The sequence below is a fragment of the Phoxinus phoxinus genome (assembly GCF_949152265.1).
Source record: "Phoxinus phoxinus genome assembly, chromosome: 22".
Lineage (NCBI taxonomy): Eukaryota > Metazoa > Chordata > Actinopteri > Cypriniformes > Leuciscidae > Phoxinus > Phoxinus phoxinus.
The window spans coordinates 15,729,134-15,745,766 of record NC_136897.1 but is presented as its reverse complement, the minus strand read 5'-3'; the positions used below and the strand labels follow the sequence as shown (position 1 = coordinate 15,745,766).

The window sequence follows — 16,633 nt, the reverse complement described above, 5'->3', positions numbered from 1 at the left end:
GTATGAATCTTGAACGGCAAATGCCACCTACTGTACGGCTCTTTTATATAATCTTTCGGCCTTGCAGATTTCACTACTTTACAACTGCCACTCTTAATCTGCAATCTCACTTTCTTTCCTCTCGTCGTTCTCCCACTCAATTACTCTTTTCCTCACTGGCTCTCCCACACACCTCGCTCGCCAGAGGACCCCCTCCCCAGGCAACCTTTGAAACGCTGGCACAGAAGCCGGCTATCCCTTATCACTTATTTGTTTCCTTTCTTATGAAAACAGAGTAGCGCTGCTGCGAGTGGCCGTCTGTACTGCGTGAACTCACACAGACGCTTTTCCCGGAACGTCCCCGGAATGGCCTGGGTGGCCTCACCTGAACTGGGCCGTTAACAGTGTTGTGGATAGACACTGTTTATTAACGGCGTGCTTTGTGAAAACAAGTTAACATTTTGTGTGTGTGTATAATCTGATGGCAGATTCAGTTCAGGCTCCATTCACTGGTTGGGTCAGATTCTACAAGCATCTTACACGTTTATTTCGCGAGTCCTAATCAGGAGGAGTGACGTGATTCCAGCAGGAAGTCATTTGTCTGTCCACAATGAAAGTGAAAGCTGCACAAGAACATGCAACCCAAATACATTTTGATCTGTAGTATACAGTAGAGTTAAGTGTAGCTTGATTTTGAGGTTTACTTCATGTTTAAAAATGTTGTTAATTGTACACTACTATTCAAAAGTTTGAGATCTGTAAGATTTTTAAATAAGTCTCTTATGCTAAGGCAGGCTGCATTTATTTGACCGGAAATAGAATAAAAAAAATATTGTGAAATATTGTTGCAATTTAAAATGACCTTTTTTTTATTTATATATATATATATTAAATTGTAATTTATTCCTGTGATGGCAAAGCTGAATTTTCAGCATCATTACTCCAGTCTTCAGTGTCACATGATCCTTCAGAAATCATTCTTATATGCTGATTTGCTTCTCAAGAAACATTTCTTATTATCAGTGTTATCAAAACAATTGTGCTGCTTAATTTTTTTGTTGAAACTGTGATACATTTTTTCAGGATTCTTTGATGAATAGAACATTCAAAAGAAACATTGTAAAATAAATATTTTGTAACATTGTGAATGTCATCATTATAGTCACTTTTGATCCATTTATTGTTTCTTTGCTGAATAGTATTAGAAAAGTAAAAAAGTTAAAATAGTATTAAAAAAAAAAACGTACCAACCCCAAACTTTTGATTTGTAGTGTAACAAACAGTATATTGATAAAACACTGAAATTTCAGCCAAAAAAAAGTTTTCAAATCGTTTCTGTCCATTTGCTTTAAATGCTTTTTTAAAATTTAATCTCATTAACTAAACTAAAACTTTAAACAATAATAAACAGTTTATATGTCAGTTTGTCATTTATTTATTTACATTTTTATGTGAATTAATAAATTGATCAATTATCAGTTTTAGATGTATTACTCTATTTCAAAAATAAATGATTACCGTACTTGTTAAAACAACATTTGATTATTCAATTTATGTTTGATTCTTCAAAGCAAAATCAATATAATAAAAAAGGTTATTATTATTCTGTCAGCTGATATGAAAAGCCATATTTATTAATTTGTCTTACATTGTAAGGTTTTTCTAATAAGCGGATTAATAATATTAGCTTCTACAGTCATGCAAGTAGCTACACATGTAACTGCGTTGTTCAAATCGTCTGCTTGTCTGAAGAGCGCGAAACTTGGTATTTTGACCTGCTAATGAGTGTTTGTGTGTGTTTTCGCAGACATGCCCATCTTTGGCCAATGTCCTGCACAGGATGACTTCTACCTGGTCATGTGCAGCCACTGCAGTCAGGTAGTCAAACCCCAGGCCTTCCAAGCACACTACGGTAAGACCACCTTCTGCTCTCCAAGGTTGACTTGCTCTCTCTGCTCTCCCTGCTGTCTTCAATAGAGGTGTTTTAGAAAAAAATCTCACTCAAGGGAATTAAGACCGAAATCCCACCTCTGCTCTGCCTCAACTATCATAACATGAAGAGGGAAGAACACAAGCCTTTGATACCCACCGCCAGAGTTCTGTTTACTATCCTCAAGTTAATATTTGATGTGCTCTTTTTAGTTGGCACGTCTGTGCTGTTTTATCCAATCTAGCACATGTAAAACCTCCCCGAAGATGTCAGAAAATTCCAGGAATCAGATATAAAGTAAATCAAAATCACTCCCATTTCAGTACACCATCTGTGTTTTGAGGAAAACCCTTATTTATTTATTTATTTATTTATTTTTGAGCTGTTTAAAATGTGTCAACAGTGTTTTAACACTATCATTTATTTTAGCGCATGAACATTGCAAATCCATCATACTTTGAGCATTTTTGCAAATTTCAAGAAAGTGGTGTCAATCAAATGGTTGCAGATGGCTTCTATGATGGAGCTGGGGTCTTTTTCTTGTGTATTAAAATTTGTTAAAAGTGGTTTCCTTCTTGTTGATTTTGAAAACATTTAGCCCAGTCAAGCTCTCGCTTTGTCCCAGCTGTTTCTCTGTACACAATAATTAACCTTGAATGAAAGTGATGGTGAGCCAATTTGTTGTTTACGGGGGTGTGTTCACACCTGTAGGTCTGTTCTTTTGCTTCAGACCAAAACACAAAAAAGTACATTTAGTCCATATTTTACAATGGAACTTATCGAACATCCAAAACAATGCTGTGTGCTGGGCTAAACGCGCTGGTTGTATGTGCGTACATATGTTTCCAAGCTGAGAACTCATGAAGAGCTAAGAAAACAGCGTCAGGAATTCCTCCGTTGCCCACAAACAAAGATCTGCTGCAAGGAGACGTGTGATGAGAAGAACCAGATATGCTTGAGCATTCTGTCATTTTTAGGGTCTCAGTTTGTGATATCACGTCCTGTTTTGATTAGTTTAGATGTCTTTGGTCCGTGTTGCATTCATATTTCAGTCGAACCGCACCACAGTTTGGAAGCGGACAGAGACTCACCCTTTCATAGGTCTCGGTTTGCTTGTTTGCTGCACACCAGGGTTCGGACGGCAGCGTTCACACTTATTCAAACTACACTAACAGAGCAGTCGCACCAGAGTTCATGTAATTGAATCAAAGAATCGAAGGGTGCTTTTACACCTGCCTCAATTAGTTCGGTTAAATCGCACTAGAGTTCGTTGTCCCCCTTGGTGCGGTTAGTTTAGGCAGGTGTGAATGCAGCAATCGCACTCGGGTGCGCACCAAAAGCGGACCAAACAAGCGTACCGAGACCTCGAAGAGCTGTGCATTTTTGGACTAAACCAGCTGCTGTAGTCAGCTGCGCTGTGCATTATGGGATGAGGACTAATGTTTGTTGACAGTTTGCACTTTTAGTTGACAGTTAGCATGGCAGCTTGCGGACAAACCTTGGAGTTGTGAGGAGGTGCGGAGCCTTAGAAATTTGGTCTGATGATCATATTAGGTCCCAACTTTCAAAAACAGCTAAATCTTCACTTTTAGTAAACCGCTCAGGGAAAGGGGGTTCCATAGATCCCGCACGTTAATTCTGACCAATCAATGTGCAGTTATGGAAATATGTTCAAGACACATCTGGCCAACGACGAGTGATGTGGATGTTGTCACGTGACTGCATTTTGGTTTGATTCATCAACTCCTCAACTCATTCGGACCAGAGCAATCAGTGTAGTGTGTAAAAGGAACCAAAACGCCTGAAAAATGCTACAAAGTATTTTGTTCGCCCTTAGTCCGAACCAAATGAACCGAACTACAGATGTGAAAGAACCCTATGATTCTGTAGACTGGTTAAACTGGTTCACTTGAACTTATTTTTTCAGCATTGGCCACAAGGGGGAGACATTTTCATTAAATCCCAGTGGGAAAAATGCTTACCAAAAGGCTGTAAAGTAGGACAGCAGAATAATAATAAAAAAATACTGTTTTTTTTATTGACTAAAAATGTAGTCTGCATATGTTGTGTGTTACAAAGTTAATTATTTTATCTGATCCAACTTGTATTTGAGTTGGTTTGCTTTAAGCCTGCAGAGCATATAAGATCCAATGAAATGCAAATGAAATTCAAAACTCAGATTCAAGTTATATGCTATATATGACCTTTAGATCTTTTAGCCATAATTTCTTAGTAGCATCACTGTCACCGTTCAAAACATAATTACAAAATTTGTCCGAATAATCAAAATGGTTTTATTAATGAAACCTGAAAATGTGACCATTCTTTTTAAAGATTTAGTTTAATTTTTTCATAATTCATTTGTATGTCATATTCCTCATATGTGAATATTTTCATTCAGGTTTTGTAAAACTGTCTGCTTAGTGTACACAAACATACATGAACCATTCACGACACAGTGCGGCTGTTCACGGGCTATTAGAACCCAAAATAAAAACTTATTTGATTGGAAGATTTCCCATAGCCATAACTGAATCCAAAAATATGTCACAGGACTTTGATTTTGTGCAGATTGTGAAAGTTGCAGCACTCGAGAGAGCCAAAACATGTCGACATCAGTGCACTTGACGCTCTGTTCAGCTTCCAGAAGATCCGTTTTTCAGAACTGCATTGATGTTCAAATATGATCTGTTTATTACACTCGGACTGAGCCAGTTCTCCTGCAGTTTTTCTTTTTTAGAGATCATTACACAATCACTCACTCTAGCGGTGAGAGTTTTTTTATGAACACTGGGACTCCTTTATTCTAGAGACTGAAAGATTAATGAGCAGATTAACTACGCAGACCATGAAACTTTTAAATGCTCAAGTGCTTGACTAATAGTGTAGGGAAGAATCTAGTTCTGGCAAGTGCTTATCCGAGATGAGGATTAATAAATCATAATGAGCTGAAACAAGCTGCAGTACTAAGGAATATGTATTGCAAACTACATATGAATCTGCAATCAAAAATGCAAATAGATTTTAAAAATGATGTTAAAAGGATTGGCCTTAGTGAGATTTTCTAGTCATTATATGCTGTATATTTGAGCTTTGTGACATGACGCATTATCCTGCCAGATGTAGCCATCAGAAGATGGTACACTGTGGTCATAAATGCATGGACACACAGTCAGCAACAATACTCAGGCAGGCTGTGGTGTTTAAATGATGTTTAAATGATGTTCAATTAGTACTAAGGGGCCCAAAGTGTGCCAAGGAAATATCCTCCACACCATTGTGGCCACACCACCAGCAGCCTGAACCGTTGATACGAGGCAGGATGGATCATGCTTTTTTTTTTTTGCCACATTTTGACCCGGTCATCTGAATGTCGCAGCAGAATTTTACTCTTCTTTGTACCTCGCTTAATGCATCTGAGATGATTTTACAGATGCCAGATCGTCTAATCGTGATAATTGATCTCTGGCTAATTTGGTTTTGATTAAAATATCAATATCAAATATCAATCATTTTCGGATTTGATTAAAATATCTGCATTAAGTTGTCTGACATTACTGTGTGTTCATTGGAAAGAGCAGATAATATATATCGATACTCGAAACCATAATCAGCAATGCAGCGATTGGCTGAGGTCAAGACAGCTACGTAATGACGACGATATAGGCTAATTAAAACAGCTAAAGGCAAAATTACTTAAATGTTCTTTCTTATAGATAAATTAAAAAATATATACATTTTTCACAATGTCTAGTATTTTTGCAGGCTTTACACTTTTTTTAAGTATCAGGAGTAGCCTATAGTAATTAGCAATTCATTTAGTTTTACACGTGATTAAATAATATTTCTAATGGCACAGCAGACAGCATTTTTTTTACATTGTGTTATGTTTTCATTTTTAAAGTTATCTTCTGCACTGAATCAAGCCTCCCGTATAATAACTGTCACTGTTCAAATAATGCATGGTTCATTCATTCAAACAGTATGTAATGTGTGTAAGGCTCCAGTAAAATTATGAGATAATTATCCCCTCACGAATAAATCTCTCAATGAGTAAAGAAATTGGCAACACAATTTTGTCATTATTTTCTAATGAATTTTATTATGTAAAACATTTCCATTTTTTTTTTTAAATTAATTTCCATGGTCCAAATTGGGGGCTCTTGTAAGAAAGTAGCAATGGCTGGGACAGACTTTCACTTTTAAAACAATTCAATCTAATCCTGTTTATGTGAAAAAAGCCTGCAGACTTGTTGCTATGACAGCAACTCCAGGGTGAGCTTTGAAGAACCTAACAATCCTGGATCATGTCAAATTGTCAACAGTAAAATCTAGATAATTGAGTAATCCACTTATGAAGAACGGGCCCCAGTCAACTTTATTCCAGCTTTCTATTGTCCAATTTTGGTGAGTCCTTGCGAATTGTAGCCTGAGTTTCCTGTTCTTAACTGACCGGAGCGGCACCTGGTGTGTCTTCCGCTTCTGTAACCCTTCTGCTTCAAGGTGCCATGTGTTGTGCATTTAGAAATGCTCGTCCTTTGGATTTCGCCTGCGAAACCGGCCCAAGTCCTTTACATAATAATCAGTCTAGACGCTTTCATAGCCAACCTAGGAAGTCAGGGAAGTTTCATTGCCAGTACAATAAGTGGTTAATGCATGTAAATTCTCACATTTAGCCCCTTTAGTAATAAGAAATGAATTTGCATCCTCCTCAACATTCATCCATTTAAAATGAACTCAAACGTTTCCTGTGCTGAAATGGTCGCTGACTGCACATTATCCTTCATTTTCACTGCGTTATGTTTTTGTGGATACTGTGGGGTTTTGCCGTCACACTGAACCTCAGCTGATTAGCTGATTGGATATTTAATCTGGCTGTCCTTCAAGCAATGCTGAATTTAAAGTCTTTGAAATTAATTCAATAGGATTTACTAGGGCTGCTCCTGAGTAATTTTTTGTTGTTGTTGACAAGTTGCACGTTTATGATATTATTTTAATTACTTAAATATTTACTGTGGGGAATGGATGGGGGGGGGGGGGGGGGGGGGTGAAGGTTGGCGATGCCATCTGGAAAACTGTCACATTTTCAGGGCTGAGAAAGAATATTATATGTAACGTTCTTCTACATTATAGAGAAATACTAAACCATAATAATGAGCATTTAAAAAATGTATTAAGCACTCAAGTGCATGCATAAAACAGTAATGATTATGTACATGTCGGAAAAAAACAGAACATTTTAATAATTTATTATTAAACTAGTGTTTTCTGAGTCTGTGTCGGCTGCATAGATGATGTTGACGATGCCGACTCACCTCCAGTATAGTGGATATTATAGAGATACTATTAAAAAAAATTGCATTAAACATATACAGTAAGCTCTGTATTATTTCAGCGTCCACACAAACACTTGGACATGCATCTAATAATAGCACAAATTTATCTGTTAATGTTACCGTTAGAGCGAGCGGCCATGTAAAGTGGCTAATATTAGGCTACTGCTTGCATGTTTTAAATGGTAAGCCATGTTTGAGGTGATATTTGAAATAAATGATAGGCAAATGTTTGGATTTCCTGATTGAAATATAGATTGTGTTAACAATCTGTCCGTCACGGACTGCTTGACTTCGCCAATTCCTATCGAACATCCTGACGCCGACCACTGCTGAGAGCGTCGTTTAGATGAATATGTTAATATGTGCTGTGTACTTTCCTTTCTGAGAAATGGATGGGGTGAGAAAACTAGTTAAGAAAGCATCTGATCATAGTGATGTGGATGTTTGCACAAGCTCTGCAGTTCGGCACTCCAGTAAAACCAAGTCACATTTATTTATATAACACTTATACACAGATTGTTGTAAAAATGAAAATTCTGTCATCATTTACTCACCCTAAAGTTGTTCCAAACCTGTATTCATTTCTTTCATCTGCTGAACACAAAAGAAGATATTTTGAAGAATATGGGTATGAGAATAATCTATGGAAGTCAATGGGGCCCATCAACTGTTTGGTATCCGACATTACAAAATATCCTCTTTTGTGACAGGATTTTAATTTACTAGTAAATAGTAGTATTATAAGCAAGCAGCTTTACAGTATTACCGTAAACATAAAAAAAGAGACCGTGTCAGCGTCCATTTCAACTAGAATTCCAGCGACTCTCTAGTGTGTTCATGTTTTTGCTCAGAGGTGTCTGACCTCAAGTGACTGAACAGAAGAAATTAACTGGAGATTTCCATGTCAAAGAAGCACACCTGTCGGTACCTATTATTGAATCGTATTATTGAATTCCTTCAGTTATTTTCATGCTTTAGATGAACAGTGAAAGTAACATCATATTGTTCTATCATATTTTATCTTTCATTTAATAGCACAGGGCATATTAAGAGCTGCTTCAGTAGGGCTCAATGCTAAGGATTTTTTTCTACTGGCCCATTTTCCCTATTACAATTTTGTACAGTCAGTATTAAAATAAGAACAAATAATCCAATTACAAATAGCACAAAATAAATACAATAGATCAAAGATACAAATAAAATAAACAGTGGTTTTCAACTGGTACATCATTTTAATAAAGTAAACAAATGTAAAATAACACTGCATAGTCTTCACTGTATAAATTAAATATAGATATTTTTTATTAAAGTTACAGAAGTCATTCAGTCAAGAGCAGTGAGTGATTTCTTTGTCCTTTGTTGTTGGATGAACATTAAAAGCACAGCAGCAGGTTTAAGTTGCTGTCCCTTTAAGAAGCGCAGAATGCATGGATCCAATATACTGTTACATTATGAGTTTTATTTCTCAACTATTTATGTTGACATAAGACGTTATCAACTATGCTATAATATTGCCAAGATGTCGTTTTTACATAATTTTGTGTGAATTGGTCATTTCAAGCGCAAGACGACGTGAAAGAGAATTCAATGCAGTATTCAAGCACTGTCTGAGACGCTGCCCTCCGTGCTCGCGCTACGGTAGTGTGCGCGCTGTAAACTTCTTGTCCTGTAATAATGTAGGGAGCCACTTGTTATACATGAATCACATAACAGTTAAATTGTTTACTTGCATATATAATTTAGTTTTAATTCAAATGTTTTAATCCAGTTTTAATTAGTTCTAATTTAGCACGTTCATGTGTGCTGAGTGAACGATCAGCAAGCAAGAGCATGCAACAGGAGTGTGCACGCGCTCCCTCTCTCTCTTTACATTATGTTAGTAATGTGTTTTACCTTGTTTGCTACCGACATATCCGACCAAACTACAAACTTTCCAGCATCTTTGAAAAGGGATGCGCTCGACAAGCTCCCACGTCCGTCCCGCTGCGCACTCAATCCACTTGGTTTCGTTTATCAGCTCGCACACAGCAGCTAGGCGTAAATATTTAATTTCTTTAACATTCAATTCATTTGATATATTTATTTTATATACATCCTTCTCTGATATATCCATTCTGCTCTCTGTTTGCTCTGTTGTCGATGTTTCTTTGTCATAAGCACTGACTGTACACGCTGTGTGGTATCAGTTTTTGGTATCGGAACATTTCTTTTTTTTTTTTATAGATTTTTGTCAATTAATTTGATCGATTACTGCTCTAGAAGTTTTGAAAGGCTGGTGGTTTTTAAAATAGTTCTACTAGTAAATTAAATAGTACATTTCTACACTGTGCCTTTGTCCACGCTGATCATCCTTTATTTGCACGAGGCTCTTGATTTTATGTCGGAAGTTCCCTGTGGTCATTTGTCAGGTTGCAGTATTTGGTGTACAGTTTCCTTACAACAGTCCCAGATTGCTTTTCAACATGGGGCAAAATGATATTACGGACTGCTGTGGTCTAATTGGGGCTTTGTCGATTTGGCCTTTGGTTACTCAAATTGATGTTGGCTCACTTTCTCGGAGCAGCGCCAATAACCCGGCAAGAAGCCACAAGCCTCTGTGAGAAATAAATAACTCGAGGATTTCTTCCTGGTGTCCTCCTTTTATTTATTCTTTTTTTTTGTGCCTTTGCTGTAGTTTTATCAGCACAGATAAACACTGGCGAGACATCAGACTAAAGTGTGTGTGTGTATGTGTGTGTGTGTTTGCCCCTGGTTTGCTGGAGGGCTTAGTGACAAACACTGGGCCAGAGCAGCAGGACTGTGTGTTTTTGACAGGCAAGTGTGGAGAGACCGAGGCGTTTGTTAGTGCAGCACAACAGTTCATTACTCTTGAACATTTGTGTCTTGTAAATTACAACTGAGAGCGAGCAAATGTTTATTTAGAAGAGGAGAGTGTCTGAATATGTATCTGAGCATTAATCTACTTACGGTAGATTAACTACAGGTTAGGTCAACTTCCCTTAAAATAGTTATCGTGGACAAAGTGCAAAGCTAGATAAATAAATAAAATGTTGGTTCAAAGCTCATCAAACTCCAAAAGTTAAGCATATATTTGTCCCTGGCTTTTCTTCTCTAACTCTTGCTTGTCTCATTTATTGTCTTCAATCTTTGCTTTTTTTTTGACACTGAAACTTAATAAGTTCATCATTTTTGTTACACTAACAACACATATATATATATATATATATATATATATATATATATATATATATATATATATGATATTGTTAACTGAGAAAAACTGAAATAGTTTTATTACAAATAACTATTAAAAATTATATTTTTAGTTTTTGATACTTAATTATAATATAAATCTTGAAACTTTTACAACCCACCTGCTTTAAACATGAAAATGCCACTAAATGTAAATAATGCTGTTGAGAAATGTACCATTACCCTACTGGACATCTTAAAGGTGGGGTATGTGATTTGCAAAACGGCTGGCAGATTTTGAAAATACACAACTCAAATGGTCCTACCTTCTTTCCTTTGACTCCACCCATTCAAAGAACATGGACATGGAGGGGGGGATGGTACGACCGATTGATTGACGCACTTACTGTCCAATGATTCTAGGTGGTCTTGGAAATGATTGGCTGGAGTTTTTCGAGTCCTGCCCGTTCCACAGATGATTAAATTGCTTAATTTTTATTTCAGTGCTTCTAACTCAGTGGCTGTAAGTGGGTTAGGAATAGGATTTTAAGTGATTTTGAAAAAATGGCCAAAAAAGAGAATTACTTACCCCACCTTTAAGGTCTGTTCACACCAAGAACTATAACTATAAAGATAAATATATTAGCGTCTACACCAGCGGATGATATCTTTGTTTATTCTAAGCGCATGCATGTCCGTCACTTTAAACGCTTGAGCTCTTTACAGCAGGATGGATTCTGATTGGCTGTCTGTTTCTATCGTTCATGGATAAAATCATTCTGAAAGTGATTCTAACGATTCTGTTTCTCTGTGCCGTTATCGTTATAGCTGTATATTCTTTATAACTGCTTTTCTTTAATATTGAGAAGGATTTTTAGAACGATATTTTTATCGTTGTATTTATAGTTATCGTCCTTGGTGTAAACGGGCCTTTACATGTGTTTATATACTTACATTTTTGCCTTCAACATGTTGAGCAATAGAAGGGTAAAATCTTTCAAATGTCTCGTCCCTCAGAGAGAAGACACAGCTCCAGCAGCAAGCCCCCATCCAGCTATCCCGCCTCTGCTGCATTTGCAATCTCTCGAAATAAGGGCAGCATTGGGGGCGGAGTTGGGGGCGGGACCGTCAGTGGAAGCACACTGGCACGCACCTCCAGCACAAACAGCAGCGTCCCCACTAAAATCCACAAAACAACCAAAGAGAAGCCTCCTCACCGGAAGCCTCACTTCCCATATAGGGTGCTGCAAGAAGAGAGGTGTGTATGTGTGTTTTGATGGAGTGTAAGTGAATTTAGTGGATAAATTCGTTAAGATAAGCAGACCATTCTCACGCAACACAAAAGATGTAATATGAAACACACCCACCTTTGGTACAATATAAGGCTATCTTTATTTCTCTGCCTTCCAGTCCAATTCCTGCTGTCAAAGTAGAGAAGCTCCCTCTGAAGGTGGAATCTTCAGCCAAGCTCCCCCACGTGCCCGCCTCTTCTTCCACCTCCACCTCCTCTTCCTCCAATACTGTGAGCACCTCTCCCCTGAAGTCAGGCCTTAACTTCCCCTCCATACCAAAGGCTCCTCTGCTGGCCCCTGGTCAGATCCCTAATGGAAAGGGCCACCTTTCGTCCCAAGACAAGAAAACGGACAGCAGCAGTGCCAGTAGCAGAAGACCCTTTTCCAAGAGACAAGGTAAATGCTAATAGTCCCTGCTGCAGCGCTGCTACTGTATATTTATGCTATTTGTCACAGGAAATTCTACTAAATTGTATTGGAAAAAAAGTACACCCCTTTTCTTGATCTCATGTGTTCTGTTTCTGTTATGATATTTTTCTTCTAGAGCGAGAGTTTAATCCAGATATCCATTGTGGGGTTATGGATATGACAGCACATAAGCCATGCACAAGATCCTTAACATGCAAGGTGCGTCTCCTTACACTTGTTTTGAGTTGGAATTATGGATGCACTGTGGAAATTTGGGCCCATACAAATAGGCAGCTATTTAAAAAATAATTCACTCAATAGCTTCATGTGTTAGCACGTTTTAGACCAGACTTTAAACTTGTCAAAAATATTAAACCCAGACATTACACAATATATTATTTTATAGGGCTGTGCGATATTGAAGAAAAATGCGATATGCGATAACTCCTTAAATAATGCGATATGCGATACGATAATGCTTAAAGTGTGTAAAATAAACTTAAATTATCTTTAAAATATATTTAAAATGATATAACCTAAATGTGTTTCACATTCTTTTTATGACAAGAAAACATCCTTATAACTTCAGAAAGTGAACATCAGCGTTTTACTGTAGCATACGTGTTATTTAAACATCAGTGTAAACCACAGGGTTTCAGGTTATCCTACATTAGCTTTATTTAATAAAAGATACTGAATCATAAAACATAAAAATAAAACATTGCTTAGTTTTCACTGTATGAATTAAATATATCCTGATACTTATTAAAGCTAAAAAACTTTGTCTTTTGTTCATGACCCCATTTATTGCAAGCTGTTGCGATATGCATATTGTGATATATACATTTGCGATATTTCGATAAATTCGATATATTGCGCAGCCCTATTATTTTATTTTTGAATGTAGCCCTAATATAATATTATAGCAAAAATATATTTTGTAATATTGCCATATTATAATATAGCAGTATAGAGGTAATAATGTAGCAGATAAAAAGCTCAAATATTATCCTTTTTTTATCTTCCTAATCAGAATCTTCTTGGCCTATATCCTTATGGTCACCAATATATTGCAGTATAGTGCATCTCTAGGACGTCCCTAATGATTAAGTGAACCAAACATTTAACTGCTTGACTAAACGGTTAAATATCTCCCCCATGTCTCCACAGACACATTCCATAAGCCAGAGGAGGGCGGTGCTCGGGCGGCGGCAACGCTTTGACACGCTGCTCGCTGAGCATAAGAGCAAAGCGCTGCACTTCAGGTTGGACCCCTCACACCCAGCACCCCCTCTCAGGGACCCTCACCCTCCCCACTCCCGCCTCCCACAAGACCCTCACCCGGTCTCCCATGGCAATGGCACTGCTGATGCCACCAAGCCTTTGCCCCTCAAACCCAAACCTCATAATTCTGGGCTTCCACGGTGAGTTGCTTCCTCCTTCCCCACTATTTCCTCTAAATCAGATTCCTGTTTGATTGATTAGCCAAATTGTGGTAGTTTACAGTCATATTTATTTTGTTTGGGTCAACCAAGGCAAAGGTTAAGATGCTCTTCTTTATCTTCAGACTCAACAACAGTAACTTTCACAGTGGAGGAGACCCAGCCATGGCCCACGACCAGGCCCACCACTCTCACCCGGCCCCTGTTAGTACTGAGAGCAGCCGGCTCTCCAGCGACGAGGGGGAGAACGAGGAGAGGGAGGAAGCTACGGAGAAACTGGACTGCCATTATTCAGGTTACCACCCACGACCAGCCGCTGTAAGTACAAGAAACCTTGTGATCTTAAAGTGTTAGTGAGGTTTTTCTCTCAAACTCAAGTGCCTGCATTATCAGTCTCTTGCATTTATTTTGAGCTTTTGAATCACTAAGCGATTCTTAAACGAGTTTGAAATTAATATCCAGGGCCTCTTTTTAATCCAATTTTGTGGCAAGCCACAACTCTTAAAAGTGAGATTCAAGTCGAGTCGGCCTTCATCTGAATGATTGAAGAGATTATTCTGAATAACTCCATATAAATGTACTATTCATGTTCTGTCTCTCAACAGTGCTGCACTTTTGGAAGTCGATTGTACGGTAGAGGATGTTATGCGTTTGATCGGCGCTGGGATCAAGTACGGTGTGCTCTCACCACCATGCTGGACAAGCATGTCAACTCACAAATGTGGAAGTGAGTGTGTTGAGACCCTTCCTGCAAGCAGCTGTTTTTCTGATGAGCACAGTCCTAATTGTGATTGCTTCCATTTATTTTGTAGGAAAATCCCTCTGGCGTTGGAGAACTCTGCAACAACACCGACAGCCTCTCACCGGACAAGCACAAATTCCCATTCTTCCTCATCCTCCTCCATTTCCGCAGGCTTTCTCGGCCTGTCTTCGCCGCCGCCTTATGATAGCAAGCCGGTCCTGTCGTACGGCACCACCCTGAACGCCCGCTCTTCTCCGCAAGCCTCCGCAAGCGAGCAGCCCGCCTACAGTGGCGCTTCTAGACAAGTGTCAGCCTCATCACCCCAGATGCCTTCAGCCCACTTGTCCTCGCTACCCTCGTTGGGCTCCAACCGACCCCTCAAATCCCGATCTGGTACAAAGTCCTTTAGGGCTCGGGAGCCATCCTCCAGCCTAAGTAACTCTGTCGTCAAGGGTAGTAATAATAGCAGTGTTAGCGTCAGCGGAAGTGCAAGCGGGAGCCTCAGTTCGGGAAAGAAGCGGAAAAACAGTTCCCTGCTAACCTCCCATGGCACTTACACCTCGGAATCATCCTCATCCTCTTTTAAGAAGAACTGCGCAGTAAACGCGGGTAGCCTGGGCAGTGCCTATCATTCCTCGCTCGCCTCCACCCCCACGTCGTCTTCATCGTCATCAGCGTCGTCGTCATCCCACAGTGGGGTGTACAGTGTGGGGGTAAACTGCACCCCAGGCAGGGCCAACTCTCTCAGCTTGAAGCAGGAATCGACGGGACGCGGCCCTCCTTCTGGCAGCCCTGCTGAGTCTATTAAACGCATGAGTGTGGTGATGAACAGCAGCGACTCCACGCTCTCCCTCGGGCCGTTTGTTCACCAGAGCAGCGATCATCACGCAGAGGCACGTCTAGAAGCCAAACGCAGGAAGGGTTCGCCTGGCTCAAGTAGCCTCAACAGCACAGGTACACACATCTTATCAATACAGAATCACTTTCATTTTCGTTTTAATCCTAATTCCTGTTTCATTGTACTTGAGTTTTGATCTAGCTGCTCTTTCATTTAAGTTTCACTTAATTTGCTTTGTTTCATTTCAGTTTAATTTTAATCTGGTTTCGGTTTCATCTCAATTTGGTTTCAGTCCAAATCAGACTCGGTCTAATGTAATTTTAGTATGAATCCAGGTTCATTTCATTTATTTAGTTTTAATTTGGGTTTTCATCTTGTTATTTTTAATCCAGATTCTATTTCATTTCTTTTTCATTTGTTTTCTGTTTTTATTTCAGTTTAGGTTAAATCCGATTTCTGTTTTATCTGAGTTTTGTTTTGATCTGGTTACTATTTTAGTTTAGTATTATTATTAGTTTCAGATTCAAACGAGTTTATCTGATCCAGTTGCTGTTGATTTGTTTCATTTCAGTTTAGTATCAATCCAGTTTCTATTTGATTTCAGTTAGATTTAATTTGGTTCCTGTTTCATGTCAGTTTGATCTCAAATTGATTTCAATACAGTTTTGTATTTAATTATTTCAATTTAATTGTAATCCACTCTAATGTAAATTTTGTATTATTCCAGTTTCTATTTTTATTCTAGTTAATTTTAAGTTCAGTTCATAATATCAACCCCTTTTTCATCTTACTTTAGTTTTGATCCAGATCTATATTTCAATTAATTTCCAAATTAATTTTAGTGTGTTTAATCCAGTTCCAGTTTCATACGAGTTTATTTTCGATGCAGTTTCAGGTTAATTTCAGTTTAATTTACTCTAGTTTGACGTCATTTTAGTATCAATCCAGTTTCTGGATTCAATTCTATCCGATTGCTTTTAAATTTTAGGTTAATTTTAACGTGCCTTTTGTTTCATTTCAGTTTAGTTGTACATTGTTACATTTCACATGAGCTTTAATGCACTATAATCACCACTCTTCAAAGTTTACTTAAAAAATTAACAGAGAAGGAACGAACTGACTTTCTGGATCTCCATCCAATCCTAGAAACACTATAAACCAAAAATAATTTGTCGACTTTACATAATTATTATAATATGCTGTTTGCTTGATGATTCCAAAGTGCCGTTTCTTATTCAAATTTTGCAATGACTTTGACAGCGTCTGGAGCAGGAGGGGGAGGAGGACAAGGTCCTGGCAGGCCCAAAATGGCCAAGTCTCCATCAATCAACAACATCCACAACAAGCACGCTCGCTCTATACCCGGACCACCAGGGCTCCCTAACAATTCACTCATACATCAGGTTAGTTTCTTTACATTACCCGGTTGCTTCATTGTTTTAGTTCAGAATGTAACATTGCCTGTTGTTTCCGG

At 38.4% G+C, this 16,633-nt stretch overlaps 1 protein-coding gene across 2 annotated transcripts in view; it reads left to right on the top strand.

The window, feature by feature from the left end:
• The window catches only part of atxn7 (ataxin 7), a 35,482-nt gene that overhangs the window by 15,902 nt on the left and 2,947 nt on the right, over positions 1-16,633 (top strand). For both annotated transcript variants that reach the window (XM_079598366.1, XM_079598367.1), the window contains 9 exons: positions 1,787-1,891; positions 11,455-11,695; positions 11,848-12,125; positions 12,274-12,356; positions 13,308-13,561; positions 13,705-13,897; positions 14,185-14,306; positions 14,392-15,275; positions 16,420-16,562. In XM_079598366.1, the coding sequence (XP_079454492.1) occupies positions 1,787-1,891; positions 11,455-11,695; positions 11,848-12,125; positions 12,274-12,356; positions 13,308-13,561; positions 13,705-13,897; positions 14,185-14,306; positions 14,392-15,275; positions 16,420-16,562 (2,303 nt within the window). The remainder of the gene's footprint in view (positions 1-1,786; positions 1,892-11,454; positions 11,696-11,847; positions 12,126-12,273; positions 12,357-13,307; positions 13,562-13,704; positions 13,898-14,184; positions 14,307-14,391; positions 15,276-16,419; positions 16,563-16,633) is intronic.